The sequence below is a fragment of the Haematobia irritans genome, chromosome 4 (assembly GCF_050003625.1).
Source record: "Haematobia irritans isolate KBUSLIRL chromosome 4, ASM5000362v1, whole genome shotgun sequence".
Classification (NCBI taxonomy): Eukaryota; Metazoa; Arthropoda; class Insecta; order Diptera; family Muscidae; genus Haematobia; species Haematobia irritans.
The window spans coordinates 194,971,501-194,989,351 of NC_134400.1; the positions used below are offsets into that span (position 1 = coordinate 194,971,501).

Below are 17,851 nucleotides of genomic sequence, written 5' to 3' on the forward strand. Positions count from 1 at the left end.
TTTGTGTCTTTTATTGTTTGACACCCCCTCTTCTTCATCCTCATCTCATCAATTCAAAATAATTTGCAAAACTGCCCCAAAATCTATACTGGATGAAGAGAATTCATTCCATATGTTTTGTGCATATCTAATATTTATGATTCTAAAATTCCTAAATTATATTGAAGAGAAATAAAAACGTAAGAAAACATACATAAATATGGCCGAAATTTTCGACCAGACCAAATTAATATGTACCCAACGCCATGGATTCACGTTTAAAGGGTGATACGGTCAAAATTTGGTCAAGGGAAAACACGTGTAAATCGGTGAAATCGTTTATTTAAAAAATCAAATTAAATTTCTTTTTCAAGTTCAATTAGTGTAAAATTCAGGAAAAATATTCAGTTAGGCTTTCGCTTTTCCAAATCCGAATTGCCGGGCCTCACGCTTGACACCTGCCAGATTTTGTACAGCCACCTTGTCCACCTTCTTCGCCGCAGAAAGCCAGTTTGCCTTGAACTGCTGCTCGTCCTTAGCAGTTTTTTGGTCTTCTTTAGGTTCCGCTTGACAATAGCCCAGTATTTCTCAATTGGGCAGAGCTCTGGCGTGTTGGGAGGGTTCTTGTCCTTGGGAACCACCTGCACGTTGTTGGCGGCGTACCACTCCATGGCCTTTTTACCGTAATGGCAAGATGCCAAATCCGGCCAAAACAGTACGGAACAACAGTGTTTCTTCAGGAAAGGCAGTAGACGTTTATTCAAACACTCTTTCACGTAAATTTCTTGGTTGACAGTCCCGGAAGCTATGAAAATGCTGCTTTTCAAGCCACAGGTACAGATGGCTTGCCAAACCAGATATTTCTTTGCGAACTTTGACAGTTTTATGTGCTTGAAAATATCTGCTACCTTTCCCCTTCCTTTTGCCGTATAAAACTCCTGTCCCGGAAGCTGCTTGTAGTCGTCTTTGACGTAGGTTTCGTCGTCCATTACCACGCAGTCAAACTTGGTCAGCATCGTCGTGTACAGCCTCCGGGATCGCGCTTTGGCCGTCGTATTTTGTTTATCATCGCGATTTGGAGTCACTACCTTCTTGTAAGTCGATAGTCCGGCTCGTTTTTTGGCTCGATGAACGGTTGTAGACGATACACCCAGCTTATTTGCGGCATCTCGGAGAGAGAGGTTAGGGTTTCGCTTGAAACTACCGGCAACTCTCTTTGTCGTCTCAGCGGCTTCCGGTTTTCGATTACCCCCCGATCCACACTTCCTGGCTGTCGACAAACGTTCCCCAAACACTTTAATTACATTTGTAACGGTTGATTTGGCAACTTTTAGCGATTTTGCCAGCTTTGCGAGCGAGTAGCTCGGATTTTCGCGATGCGCGAGCAAAATTTTGATACGCTGCTCTTCTTGCTTGGACGGCATTTTGACAACTGAAGAGTGAATTCCAAAATCAAAATAGGAGAAACATTCTACACACACACACCTTCAAAATGAGGGGTGTTCAGGTTTTTTAAATGCAAAATTGAAAGAAATACGTCAAGTTTATATTGACCAAATTTTGACCGTATCACCCTTTACCACAGTTGGTAGAATTCTACCAAATATGATAGATTGTTCACTGTTTGGTAGATTGGTAGAATTCTTGATAGATTTTGCAAAATATTCTTCGCTAAAAAAATTCTATAGTAATAAAATTTTGGCAAAATTTTCTATAGAAATAAAATGTTGACAAACATTTCCTATAGAAATAAAATGTTGACAAACATTTTCTATGAAAATAAAATTTTCTAAAAAAAATAAAATTTTTACAAAATTTTCGATAGAAATAAAATTTTGACCAAATCTCCTATAGAAATAAGCATATGACAAAATTATCTATACAAATAAAATTATAACAAAATTTTCTATACAAATAAAATTATAACAAAATTATCTATACAAATAAAATTTTGACAAAATTTTCTATAGAAATAAAAATTTGACAAAATTTTCTACAAAAATAGAATTTTGAGAAAAATTTCTAGAGAAAAAAACCATTCGACAAAATTTTCTGTAGAAAGAAAATTTTGACTAAATTTTCTATAGAAATAAAATGTTGACTAAATTTTCTACAAAAATTAAATTTTGACTAAATTTTCTACAAAAATAGAATTTTGAGAAAAATTTCTAGAGAAAAAACATTCGACAAAATTTTCTGTAGAAAGAAAATTTTGACAAAATTTTCTGTAGAAAGAAAATTTTGAGAACATTTTCTAGAGAAATAAAACTTTGACAAAATTTTCCATAGAACTAAAATTTTGAGAACATTTTCTAGAGAAATAAAATTATGACAACATTTTCTATAGAAATAAAATTATGACAAAATTTTCTATAGAAATAAAATTATGACAAAATTTTTTATAGAAATAAAATCATGACAAAATTTTCTATTGAAATAAATTTTTTACCAAATCTCCTAAAGTAATAAAATTTTGACAAAATTATCTATAAAAATAAAATTTTGACAAAATTTTCCAGAGAAATAAAATGTTGACAAAATATTCTATAGAAATAAAATTTAGACAAAATCTTCTATAGACATACAATTTTGAGAAAGTTTTTTACAAGTAAAATTTTGACAAAATTTTCTATCGAAATAAAATCGTGACAAATGAAAATAAAATTTTGAAATTTTCTATAGAATAAAATTTGACAAAATTTTCTATAAAAATAAATTTTTGACAAAATTTTCGATAGAAATAAATTTTCAATAAAAATAAAATTTTGACCAAATCTTCTATAGAAATAAAATTATGACAAAATTATCTATAGAAATAAAGGGTGATTTGTTAAGAGCTTGATAACTTTTTTTTTAAAAAAAACGCATAAAATTTGCAAAATCTCATCGGTTCTTTATTTGAAACGTTAGATTGGTCCATGACATTTACTTTTTGAAGATAATTTCATTTAAATGTTGACCGCGGCTGCGTCTTAGGTGGTCCATTCGGAAAGTCCAATTTTGGGCAACTTTTTCGAGCATTTCGGCCGGAATAGCCCGAATTTCTTCGGAAATGTTGTCTTCCAAAGCTGGAATAGTTGCTGGCTTATTTCTGTAGACTTTAGACTTGACGTAGCCCCACAAAAAATAGTCTAAAGGCGTCAAATCGCATGATCTTGGTGGCCAACTTACCGGTCCATTTCTTGAGATGAATTGTTCTCCGAAGTTTTCCCTCAAAATGGCCATAGAATCGCGAGCTGTGTGGCATGTAGCGCCATCTTGTTGAAACCACATGTCAACCAAGTTCAGTTCTTCCATTTTTGGCAACAAAAAGTTTGTTAGCATCGAACGATAGCGATCGCCATTCACCGTAACGTTGCGTCCAACAGCATCTTTGAAAAAATACGGTCCAATGATTCCACCAGCGTACAAACCACACCAAACAGTGCATTTTTCGGGATGCATGGGCAGTTCTTGAACGGCTTCTGGTTGCTCTTCACTCCAAATGCGGCAATTTTGCTTATTTACGTAGCCATTCAACCAGAAATGAGCCTCATCGCTGAACAAAATTTGTCGATAAAAAAGCGGATTTTCTGCCACTGATTTTGGTAATAAAATTCAATGATTTGCAAGCGTTGCTCGTTAGTAAGTCTATTCATGATGAAATGTCAAAGCATACTGAGCATCTTTCTCTTTGACACCATGTCTGAAATCCCACGTGATCTGTCAAATACTAATGCATGAAAATCCTAACCTCAAAAGAATCACCCTTTATAATTTTGAGAAAATTTTCTAGAGAGATAAAATTTTTAAAAAAAATTTCTATAGAAATAAAATTTTGAGAAAATTTGATAGAAGTAAAATTTTTACAAAATTTTCTATTGAAATAAAATGTTGACAAACATCTTCTGTGGAAATAAAATTTTGACAAAATTTTCTATAGAAATAAAATGTTAACAAAATTTTCTGAAGAAATAAAATTTTGACTAAATCTCCTATAGAAATAAAAATATGACAAAATTATTTATAGAAAAAAAAAATATGACAAAATTATTTATAGAAAAAAAAAATTATGACAAAATTATCTATACAAATAAAATTTTGACAAAATTTTCTACAAAAATAAAAGTTTCACTAAATTTTCTATAGAAATAAAATTATGAGAACATTTTCTAGAGAAATAAAATTTTGACAAAATTTTCTATTGACATAAAAAATTTCTATAGAAAACAAGTATATACAGCAGAAAGTTCGGCCGGGCCGAATCTTAAATACCCACCACCATGAACCAAATATTAGGGTTTCCTTTGAAATTTCAGGAGGGCTTGAGGACTTGAGGACACTTCCCGAAGAAAAATTTAAAGATTTCACCTATGAGGACTATATCAGATTCTGGATTTATGAGAACCATTTTTGTTTGAGTTTTAGAGGAATCATTAACATCTCTTGTAAGTGTGCAAGAAAATTGTAAAATAACGTCTTGATTTGAAATCTGAAATCTGTAGATTCACCCGAGAAGTAAAATCTGGAAATTTTACATTGAGTTTCAAGCAATTTTCATGATCAATGCGCCTTCTATACCCTCAAGAAGTGAAGCCGGTCTATATGGAGGCATTACCAAAAGGACCGATAAAAACTTAATCCGATACACGTTTTTGAGAGCCTAAAATACGACAATATTTACAATTTCAGGCAAATCGGATAAAAACTACGGTTTCTAGAAACCCAAGGAGTTAAATCGGGAGATCGTTCTTATGGGGGCTATACTAAAATATGGACCGATACTCACCGTTTTCGGCACACCACTTTATGGCCCGAAAATACCTCTAGATTTCCAATTTCAGCAAATTGGATAAAAACTTCGGATTCTATAAGCCCAAGAAGTAAAATCGGGATATCGGTCTATATAGGGGCTATACCAAAACATGGACCGATACTCACCATTTGTGGCACACCTCTTTATGGTCCCAAAATACATATAAATTTCCAATTTCAGACAAATTGTATATAAACTACGGATTCTATAAACCCAAGATGTAAAATCGGGAGATCGGTCTATATGGAGGCTATACCAAAACATGGAACGATACGGACCATTTTCGGCACACCTCTTTATGGTCATAAAATACCTCTAGATTTAAAATTTCAGGCAAATTGGATACAAAATACGATTTCTATAAGCCCAAGACCCCAAATCGGGAGGTCGATTTATATGGGGACCATACCAAAACATGGACCGATGCCCACAATTTTTGGCACACCTCTTAACGGTTCTAAGGTACCTCTCGATTTCCAATTTCAGCTAAATTGGATAAAAACTGCGGTTTCTATAAGCCCAAGAAGTAAAATCGGAAGATCGGTCTATATGGGGGCTATACCAAAATATGGACCGATACTCACAATTTTTGGCACACGTATTTGTGGTCCTCCACTACCTCTAGATTTCCAATTTCAGGTAAATTGAATAAAAACTGCGGTTTCTATAAGCCCAAGAAGTAAAATTGGGAGATCGGTCTATATGGGGGCTATACCAAAACATGGACCGATACTCACCATTTTTGGCACATCTCTTTATGATCATAAAATACCTCTAGATTTAAAATTTCAGGCAAATTGGATAAAAACTACGATTTCTATAAGGTCAAGACCCCAAATCGGGAGGTCGGTTTATATGGGGACTATATCAAAACCTGGACCGATATGGCCCATCTTCGAACTTGACCTGCCTGCAGACAAAAGACGAGTTTGTGCAAAATTTCAGCACGATTGCTTCATTATTGAAGACTGTAGCGTGATTACAACAGACAGACAGACAGACAGACAGACAGACGGAATATATATACTTTATATAGTCGGAAATCGATATTTCGATGTGTTACAAACGGAATGACAAACTTATTATACCCCCGTCACCATTCTATGGTGGTGGGTATAAAAATGTTGACAAACATAAAAATAAAATTTTGACGAAATTTTCTATAGAAATAAAATTTCGACAAAATTTTCTATAGAAATAAAATTTTGACAAAATTTTCTATAGAAATAAAATTTTGACAAAATTTTATAGAAGTAAAATTTTGACAAAATTTTCTACCGAAATAAAGTTGTGACAAAATTGTCTATAGAAATAAAATTTTGACAAAATTTTCAAAAGAAATAAAGTTTTGACCAAACTCCTATGAAAATAAAATTTTTAAAAAATTTTAACCAAATCTTCTATAAAAATACATTTTTGACAAAATTACCAATAGAAATAAAACTATGACAAAATTATCTACAGAAATAAAATTTTGAGAAAATTTTCTAGAGAGATAAAATTTTGACAAAATATTCTATAGAAAAAAAAATTTCTATTAAAATAAAATGTTCACGAAATATTTTATAGAAATAAAATTTTGGCAAAATTTTCTATAGAAATAAAATTTTGGCAAAATTTTCTATAGAAATAAAATTTCGGCAAAATTTTCGATAGAAACAAAATTTTGGCAAAATTTTCTATAGAAATAAAATTTTGGCAAAATTTTCTATAGAAATAAAATTTTGGCAAATTTTCTATAGAAATAAAATTTTGGCAAAATTTTCTGTAGAAATAAAATGTTGGCAAAATTTTCTATGGAAATAAAATTTTGGCAAAATTTTCTATAGAAATAAAATTTCGGCAAAATTTTCTGTAGAAATAAAATTTGGGCAAAATTTTCGATAGAAATAAAATTTTGGCAACATTTTCTATAGAAGTAAAATTTTGACAAAATTTTCGAAAGACATAAAATTTTGACAAAATTTTCTGAAGAAATAAAATGTTGACAAACATTTTCTGTGGAAATAAAATTTTGACAAAATTTTCTATAGAAATAAAATGTTGACAAAATTTTCTATAGAAATAAAAATATGACAAAATTATCTATAGAAATAAAATTATGACAAAATTATCTATACAACTAAAAGTTTGACAAATTTTTCTATTGAAAAAAAATTTGAACAAATTTTCTGTAGAAATAACATTTTGGCAAAATTTTCGATAGAAATAAAATTTTGGCAAAATTTTCTATAGAAATAAAATTTTGGCAAAATTTTCTATAGAAATAGAATTTTGGCAAAATTTTCTATAGAAATAAAATTTTGGCAAATTTTCTATAGAAATAAAATTTTGGCAAAATTTTCTGTAGAAATAAAATGTTGGCAAAATTTTCTATGGAAATAAAATTTTGGCAAAATTTTCTATAGAAATAACATTTTGGCAAAATTTTCAATAGAAATAAAATTTTGACCAAATCTCCTATAGAAATAACATTTTGACAAAATTTTCTATAGAAATAAAATTTTGACAAAATGTTCTAAATGTTCTATAGAAATAAAATTTTGGCTAAATTTTCTATAGAAATAAAATTTTAACAAAATTTTCGATAGAAATAAAATTTTGAGAAAATTTTCTATATTTTCCTAAACTAAAAATTCAAAAATACACAGTTTGGGGTCCAAATATCCCGCTATGCGTCGCCCCATATTTGTGGATTGTTTTATTAAGTTATGGGGCTCATTTTCTTGTGACCATTTTCATATTTTTTGTTTTTGCAATGAAAATAAGTTACATTTAGAATCAGTTCTACGATTGACTTTTATGTTACGATAAAACACTAGCATGAAATAAAAGTGTTGAGCACACTTGAAGCCGATAATAATTTTATGTGCCTTATATTATTAATATTTATAACTATAAGCAATTAATACACATACGCCAATACAAACTATACAAGCATTGAACATTTATGATAACTGTCATTAAAAAATAAATATTGTAGTACAATCTAACAAATTTAGCCGATATTCTACATTATATTCCAGTTTTATGGCGGACAGCACGCAATCACTGAAGTGTATGTGGGAAAGATGTGAAAAGGGTGATACATACTGACGGGTAGAAATACATATACACTGCAAAAATTACTCTCTAAAGGAAGTGAGAATAGTTCTAAATCAGTCGATGTAAATCCATGTAAATAGATGTAGTACCACTCTCTACTAACAGATTGGCAAATTTAACATGGACTTGTCTGGGAGGAAACCAATTGACTCCCTTGTGCACTACCAGCAATTGACGGGGGAACTAGTTCACAATTTAAACTTACGTGATATTAAAGATTACGTATCCCACATTTTAGTATGCGCAATTTAAAAAAATATTAAGGACAAATTTCTTTAAAATAATGACATTTTAAATAAAATAAATATTCTAATTTAAATTTTATTGATCTTATATTTAAAGCTAGATAGGTCGCTAAAAATTTCTTTATTTTAAAGAAGCCGAATCTTTGGCTCGGAATCAATACTGAAATCCTTAAGGGAATCCAAGTAAACTTTTTTTGAGTGTAGTTGCACAGCATCTACTCTTAGTTAATATGAGAACTATTGTTTTTGATATACTTACGTATATTTAAACGCTATTATTCACAAATTACTGCTTTATGCACTACCAGTAATTGACTGGGGAACTAGTTCAAAATTGTAACATACTTAAAAAAAATCTAATATCTAGTTGCACAGAATCGAAAACGAGCCTAGTTATTCGTCGTATTTACTATAAGAACTATTGTTTTTGATATAATTAAGAATATTAAACTCCCATTATGGATAAATGCACTACCAGTAATTGACTGGGGAACTAGCCCTACTACGACCACAGTTGTTCTTCCTTAGACTCCTGTATGCGTTATCAGTAATTGACTGGAGACATATTCCAAAATTGTAACTTATTTAAAAATTCTCAAATGACTCCCTTACGCACTACGAGTAATCGACTGGTGAACTAGTGCTGAATTTTACATTTTAAATTAAAAAAAAAAATCGCATTTCTAGATCCACGGAACCGATTACCACCGTAGTTATTCTTAGTTGGCTGAGAACTATTGTGTTTTATAGAAGAAATGCACTTATTTACCAATCGATCAATTTCAAATATGACACAGAGTAATATTTTCCAGCATTGTCAAAATAAATAAATAAAATTTAAAAAAAAAATTGTCTATAGAAATAAAATTTGACAAAATTTTCAATAGAAATAAAATTTTGACGAAATTTTCTACAGAAATAAAATTTAGACGAAATTTTCTCTAGAAATAAAATATTCTATAGAAATAAAATTTTGATAAAATTTACTATAGAAATAAAATTTGAACAAAATTTTCTATAGAAATAAAATTTTGACAAAATTTTCTATAGAAATAAAATTTTGATAAAATTTTCAATAGTAAGTAATACAATTTTGACAAAATTTTCTATAGAAATAAAATTTTGACAAAATTTTCTATAGAAATAAAAATTCGATAAAATTTTCTATAGAAATAAAATTTTAACAACATTTTCCATAGAAATAAAATATTGACAAAATTTTCTATAGAAATAAAATTTTGATAACATTTTCAATAGTAATACAATTTTGACAAAATTTTCTATAGAAATAAAATTTTGACAAAATTTTCTATAAAAATAAAAATTTGATAAAAATTTCTATAGAAATACAAATTTGATAAAATTTTCTATAGAAATAAAATTTTCTATAGAAATAAAATTTTGATAAAATTTTCAATAGCAATACAATTTTGACAAAATTTTCTATAGAAATAAAATTTTGACAAAATTTTCTATAGAAATAAAAATTTGATAAAAATTTCTATACAAATAAAATTTTAACAACATTTTCTATAGAAATAAAATGTTGACAAAATTTTCTGTGGAAATAATATTTTGTAGAAATTTTCCATGGAAATAAAATTTTGACGAAGTTTTTTATAGAAATAAAGTTTGGAAAAAAATTTTTTCTATACAAATAAAATTTTGAAAAAATTTTCTATTGAAATAAAATTGTGATAAAATTTTCAATAGAAATTAAATTTTGACAAAATTTTCTATAGAAATAAAATTTTGACAAAATGTTCTAGTGAAACAAAATGTTGAAAAAATTTTCTATTGTAATAAAATTTTGACAAAATTTTCAATAGTAATAAAATTTTTACAAAATTTTCTATAAAAATAAAATTTTGACAAAATTTTCTATAGAAATAAAATTTTGACAAAATTTTCTATAGAAATAAAATTTTGACAAAATTTTCTATTGATATAAAATGTTGACAAAATTAATTGGATCAATAAATTTTGTGATTAAATCAAAAAAAAAATTCTGTGTAATAGTAATTTCACATATTTTATAGCAACACCAAAAAAACTTTACCTACCTACAAAATAGCTAAATTGGCATCACTTGCATTAAAATATGTTTTATCACATACTTTTCGTTTCTCTCTCACACTCTCTCCTCTCCTCTTACTTGCAGGTCCCTTTAAAGTTTTATGAGAAAATAAATTTCAAGACTACATTATCAATCACAATAATGCCCACAACATGACAGATCCATCCGATTCCGATGTACAACCACTCTTAGGAGATACGGACGCAACTTCTACGACATCGAAGGATAGTGATAGAAATCGCAACAACAACAATAATAATACAATCAACAAAAACAACAAACACAATAAAAACGATATAAATCGCAATGACCTACTATCACAACAACAAAGGAAATTATCATATACACGAAAATCATCGAAATTCCGTTATATCTGGAAACGGAAACCACTTCTTTATCTCTTAGCAATTGCCATTCTAATGTTTATCATTAATGTTACATTTAATCGTAATATGGATGATGATAACCTACTGCCAAACGAGGATGATGTCTATTTTCTCAATCATGTTCATTCCCATGTGCCTGGTATGAAAGGTAAGCAGCACGAAAGTAATGACCAATTTGTATATGGGTTAGGGTTGTCTTCTGTAAGTGTATGGCGTGGAATTCAGGCGGTAGATATTAATTGGAGGACGGTGTTTGGAATTAATTTTATTTTCCTGTTCGTGTGTGCGTGAATGTTTGCTTCTAAATACATGTCTGTAAATTTTATCTTTTTGTATCTATAGCATGTTAACATTTCGAGAATTTCCTTAATGGCATGGCATTTAAGTTAATAATTTCAATTTTTAAACTATTAATCATCACACCAAAAGTATTTTATTTCAAACTAATATCCTTTTAACAAGAGTAAAAATAATTCTGATTTTACCATTATTATAAATTATTATAAAATGTTGACATTTTCTATCGAAAAAATTAAGACAAAATTTTCTATAGAAATAACATTTTTACAAAATTTTCTATAGAAATAAAATTTTGACAAATTTTCTATAGAAATTTTGATAAAATTTACTATATAAATAAAATTTTGACAAAATTTTCTATAGAAATAAAATTTTGAAAAAATTTTCAATAGAAAAAAAAATTTGAGAAAATTTTCTATAGAAATAAAATTTTGACAAAATTTTCTATAGATATAAAATTTTGATAAAATTTTCTATAGAAATAAAATATTGACAAAATTTTCTATTGAAATAAAATTTCAATAGTAATAAAATTTTGACAAAATTTTCTATAGAAATAAAATTTTGAAGAAATTTTCTATTGAAATAAAAATGTATAAAATTTTTTATAGAAATAAAAATTTTATAAAATGTTCTATAGAATAAAATTTTAACAACATTCTCTATAGAAATAAAATGTTGAAAAAATTTTCTATAGAAATAAAATTTTGATAAAATTTTCTATAGAAATAAAATATTGACAAAATTTTCTATTGAAATAAAATTTTAATAAAATTTTCAATAGTAATAAAATTTTGACACAATTTTCTATAGAAATATAATTTTGACAAAATTTCCTATAGAAATAAAATCTTGACAAAAATTTTCTATAGAAATAAAATTTTGATAAAATTTTCAATGGTAATAAAATTTTGACAAAATTTTCTATAGAAATAAAATTTTGACAAAATTTTCTATAGAAATATAATTTTGACAAAATTTCCTATAGAAATAAAATTTTGACAAAATTTTCTATAGAAATAAAATTTTGACAAGATTTTTCATTGAAATAAATTTTGACAAAATTTTCTATAGAAATAAAATTTTGACAAAATTTTGTATAGAAAAAAAATTTTGACAAAATTTTGTATAGAAATAAAATTTTGACAAAATTTTCTATAGAAATAAAATTTTGGCACAATTTTCTGTAGAAATAAAATTTTGTCGAAAATACAATTTTAACAACATTTTCTATAGAAATAAAATTTTGTCGAAATTTTCCATAGAAATAAAATTTTGACAAAATTTTTTATAGAAATAAAATTTTAACAACATTTTCTATAGAAATATAATTTTGACAAAATTTTCTATAGAAATAAAATTTTGAAAAAAATTTCTACAGAAATAAAATGTTGACAAAAAATTTCTATAGAAATAAAATGTTGACAAAAATTTTCTATAGAAACAAAATTTGAACAAATTTTTCTATAGAAATAAAATTTGAACAAAATTTTCTATAGAAATAAAATTTTGACAACATTTTCTATAGAAAAAATAAATTGAGAAAATTTTCTATAGAAAAAAAATGAGAAATTTTTCTATAGAAATAAAATTTTGACAAAATTTTCTATAGAAATAAAATTTTGGTAAAATTTACTATAGAAATAAAATATTGACAAAATTTTCAATATTTCATTTGACAAAAATTTTCTATAAAAATAAAATTTTGATAAAATTTTCTATAGAAATAAAATTTTGATAAAATTTTCTATAGAAATGAAATATTGACAAAAATTTTCTATAGAAATAAAATTTTGACAAAATTTTCTTATTTATTTTATTTTTTATATATTTAGAATCATAATGAATTATGAAAATAAAGAGGAAATATAGGTGCTAACTACATAAAGGGTGGTTAAAATTTCAAGGGCCGATGTTGATTTTGAATAAAACACAAACTATTAAGGAAATTATTGTAATTTTATTTTATTGTGATATATTGATATTACTCAATTATGTATGGAACAAAATATCGGCCAAATGGGCGCCGCGACGTCGGTGGCACACCTTCATCCGATGGTCAAAATTTTCGATGACGCTGAGGCATAATGGAGGTTCTATGCCGTTAATGTGCCGAATTATACCATCCTTTACCTTTTGAATTGTTGCTGGCTTATCGAAGTACACTTTTTCTTTAAAAAAAAAACCCAAAGAAAAAAGTCAAACGGTGTCAAATCACATGATCTTGGCGGCCAATTGACTTCGCCATTACGTGAGATAACACGGCCATTGAATTTGATGCGCAAAAGAGCCATTGTTTCGTTAGCTGTGTGATAAGTGGCACCGTCCTGCTGAAACCACATATCGTCCACATCCATATCTTCCAATTCGGGCCATAAAAAGTTCGTTATCATCTCACGATAGCGAACAACATTCACAGTAACTGCCTGACCGGCTTCATTTTGGAAAAAATACGGCCCGATGATGCCGCCAGCCCATAAACCGCACCAAACAGTCACTCTTTGTGGGTGCATTGGTTTTTCGACAATCACTCTTGGATTCTCATTCGCCCAAATGCGGCAATTCTGTTTATTGACGTATCGACTGAGGTGAAAATGTGCCTCATCACTGAAGATGATTTTCTTCGAAAATTGATCATCCACTGTTGCCATTTCTTGGAACCATTTAACACGTTGTTGGATTGTGTATCTCTCCATGGTTCAAATTGAGTAAGTCTGAAATAGAGAAATGTAGAAATGTCAAATAAAATTCGCAAAAAAAAAACTTGGCGTTTAGGTGTAGTTCACATTCAACATCGGCCCTTACAATTTAACCACCCTTTAGATTTTCGACCAGTGACAAAATTTTCTATAGAAATAAAATTTTGATAAAATATTCTATACAAATACAATTTTCACAAACATTTCTAAAGAAATAAAATTTTGTTAAAATTTTCTATTGAAATAAAATTTGGACAAAATTTTGTATAGAAATAAAATTTTGTCTACATTTTCTATAGAAATAAAATTTTGTTAAAATTTTCTATTGAAATAAAATTTGGACAAAATTTTGATAAAATTTTCAAAAGTAATAAAATGTTGACAAAATTTTCTGTTGAAATAAAATTTTGACAAAATTTTCCGTGGAAATAAAATTTTGTCGAAAACACAATTTTAACAACATTTTCTATAGAAAAAAAATTGAGAAAATTTTCTATAGAAATAAAATTTTGACAAAATTTTCTATAGAATCAAAATTTGAACAAAATTTTCTATAGAAATAAAATTTTGACAACATTTTCTATAGAAAAAAAAATATTTGAGAAAATTTTCTATAGAAAAAAATATTTGAGAAAATTTTCTATAGAAATAAAATTTTGACAAAATTTTCTATAGAAATAAAATTTTGATAAAATTTACTATAGAAATAAAATATTGACAAAATTTTCTATTGAAATAAAATTTTGATAAAATTTTCAATAGTAATAAAATTTTGACAAAATTTTCTATAGAAATAAAATTTTGAAAAAAAATTTCTATAGAAATAAAAATGTATAAAATTTTTTATAGAAATAAAAATTTTATAAAAATTTCTATAGAAATAAAATTTTGATAAAATTTACTATAGAAATAAAATATTGACAAAATTTTCTATTGAAACAAAATTTTGATAAAATTTTCAATAGTAATAAACTTTTGACAAAATTTTCTATAGAAATAAAATTTTGAAAAAAATTTTCTATAGAAATAAAAATGTATAAAATTTTTTATAGAAATAAAAATTTTATAAAAATTTCTATAGAATAAAATTTTAACAACATTCTCTATAGAAATAAAATTTTGATAAAATTTTCTATAGAAATAAAATATTGACAAAATTTTCTATTGAAATAAAATTTTGATAAAATTTTCAATAATAAAATTTTGACATTTTCTATAGAAATAAAATTTTGACAAAATTTTCTATAGAAATAAAATTTTGACAAAATTTTCTATAGAAATATAATTTTGACAAAATTTCCTATAGAAATAAAATCTTGACAAAAATTTTCTATAGAAACAACATTTGAACAAAATTTTCTACAGAAATAAAACTTTAACAAAATTTTCTATAGAAATAACATGTTGACAAAAATTTTCTATAGAAACAAAATTTGAACAAATTTTTCTATAGAAATAAAATTTGAACAACATTTTCTATAGAAAAAAAATTGAGAAAATTTTCTATAAAAAAAAAAATTTGAGAAAATTTTCTATTGAAATAAAATTTTGAAAAAATTTTCTATAGAAATAAAATTTACTATAGAAATAAAATATTGACAAAATTTTCAATAGTAATAAAATTTTGATAAAATTTTCTATAGAAATAAAATTTTGACAAAATGTTCTATAGAAATAAAAATTTATAAAATTTTCTATAGAAATAAAATTTTGTTAAAATTTTCTATTGAAATAAAATTTGGACAAAATTTTGTATAGAAATAAAATTTTGTCTACATTTTCTATAGAAATAAAATTTTGTTAAAATTTTCTATTGAAATAAAATTTGGACAAAATTTTGTATAGAAATAAAATGAATTGAACTAAGTCATAACCCATTATCAATATGTTGCATTAGATTAGCTTTAAAGGCCAAACTCGATGAATTTTTTTTTTGTTGCTTGAAATTTTTCAATAGATTTTTGCAATACTTGTAAACATATTGGCAGAGCATGCTATGCTTTGGAATTTTTTCATTAGTTATCAATTAGCATTCATTTATTTAAATATCAACACAATTAATACATTGCGATAGTTTTTTGTGAAATATGTTACTCAAAGTCAATAATTAATATTGGAATACCCTGCATCGCTATATAGTTCACAAATTTGTTTTATTTTTCGTTCTTCATAGAATTTAATACCAAAAATTTATTGGTACTCTATTTCGGTTAAAGAAAAGATGGGGCATGACTAACTTAAATATAATTTGAAAACTTTAACTTTGAATTTTTTTTCAAAATAAATTTAAAAAAAATGAATTTAAAATCTCAAATTATTTTGGTTTTGGTCCATATAGCCATACACAAAATTTTAGCATTAAGCTTGAGATGAAAGTGTATATAAATAAATTGACAATGTGTATATATATGTTGTATTTCTTTCTTTTATTTTCACACGCATCACATATCATTGGCCATTCACAATAATCCTGCAAAAAATGCCTATTTTGAATTTTTAAAAAAACTTTTTGTTTTTTTTTTCGAATTTATTTTTTGTATTTGATTTACGTTTTTTCACGTTTCCGTACCTCTTCTCACCATTGTGATTGTGTATGTGTATGCATTTTATACGTCCCGTTTTGATAGTTATCACAAATTTTCCATCATTTTTGAAAATGTCACTGTTCAAAAAGTCATCACTAGCATCACCATCATCGCCGCTGCCTACATCTACAGAGCCTACAAAAAAATCTCTCAAACAACATCGGGGGAAAACATCAAAATCAACTCAGCAAAAGCCTGAAAATTCCCTAAAAGCTCAAGTGCTGAGAAATAGTGTCAAAGAAAAAAGGCCAACGCCTCAGAATAGCATTTCAATTAATAAACCCAATGTAATCAAAGCATCTGTATCTTTATCTCCCATCTTAAATGCCACTATCACCACAACCAACAACGATCATGTGGACTCTATTAATGGACCTGCGAATGATGTCATCGAACCCCCCAAAGGTTATCTGGTATGGAGTGAATTTTGTAAAATGCCAAATTTAGATCCATACCTACCAGAAGTTATGAAAAATTTCCATAGAGAGAAATATAAGCCGTGTAAGCTTTTGGATCCATTAACTCGAGTGGATTTCAATGTGACAAATCAACGCTATACTCTGAGTATTGTGAATGATGTTTTACCAGGCTATAGTAAAACTGGGAAAGTTGATTGCTGTTATCAGACCATAACACGAAATGGAACTGGTGATAAAGCCGATGAGCATGTGAGGTAAGGTAAGAGTTTTTATTTAGTTTGTAATGAGAAATAAGCGAAATTTTTTTCAAAATAGACTCAATGGGACAATTTTTAATGAATACCATATTCAAATTCTTATAAATAGCTATTTTATGGACAAAATAAATTATTTCTATAATTCTACTTTCATCGTATTGTAATATGTTATTCACAATAAATATCTAAAGGGTGGTTAAATTGTAAGGGCCGATGTTGAATGTGAACCATACCTAAACACCAAGTTTTTTTTTGCGAATTTTATTTGACATTTCTCTATTTCAGACTTACTCAATTTGAACCATGAATGTCGTGAATGGGCAGAATGGTTCCAAGAAATGGCAACAGTGGATGATCAATTTTCGAAGAAAATCATCTTCAGTGATGAGGCACATTTTCACCTCAGTGGATACGTCAATAAACAGAATTGCCGCATTTGGGCGAATGAGAATCCAAGAGTGATTGTCGAAAAACCAATGCACCCACAAAGAGTGACTGTTTGGTGCGGTTTATAGGCTGGCGGCATCATCGGGCCGTATTTTTTCCAAAACGAGGCCGGTCAGGCTGTTACTGTTAATGGTGTTCGCTATCGTGAGATGATAACGAACCTTTTATGGACCGAATTGGAAGATATGGATATGGACGATATGTGGTTTCAGCAGGACGGTGTCACTCGCCACACAGCTAACGAAACAATGGCTCTTTTGCGCAACAAATTCAATGGCCGTGTTATCCCACGTAATGGCGATGTCAATTGGCCGCCAAGATCATGTGATTTGACACCGTTGGACTTTTTATACCCTTCACCACTACTGTGGTACAGGGTATAATAAGTTTGTGCATTTGTATGTAACGCCAAGAAATAGAGGTCATAGACCCATCATTTAGTATACCGATCGGCTTAGAATTAAATTCTGAGTCGATTTAGCGATGTCCGTCTGTCTGTCTGTCCGTCCGTCTGTCTGTATATGTAATTTTGTGCACAAAGTACAGCTCGCAATTTA

At 27.6% G+C, this 17,851-nt stretch overlaps 1 protein-coding gene across 7 annotated transcripts in view; it reads left to right on the top strand.

The window, feature by feature from the left end:
- Positions 1-17,851, top strand: part of LOC142233734 (uncharacterized) — an 82,134-nt gene that overhangs the window by 49,514 nt on the left and 14,769 nt on the right. For 6 of the 7 annotated variants that reach the window (XM_075304746.1, XM_075304749.1, XM_075304745.1 and 3 more), the window contains exons 2-3: positions 10,286-10,735; positions 16,214-16,844. In XM_075304746.1, coding sequence (XP_075160861.1) covers positions 10,354-10,735; positions 16,214-16,844 — 1,013 coding nt within the window. In that variant the 5' untranslated portion in view covers positions 10,286-10,353. The remainder of the gene's footprint in view (positions 1-10,285; positions 10,736-16,213; positions 16,845-17,851) is intronic. The other variant, XM_075304750.1, reaches the window with a different exon arrangement.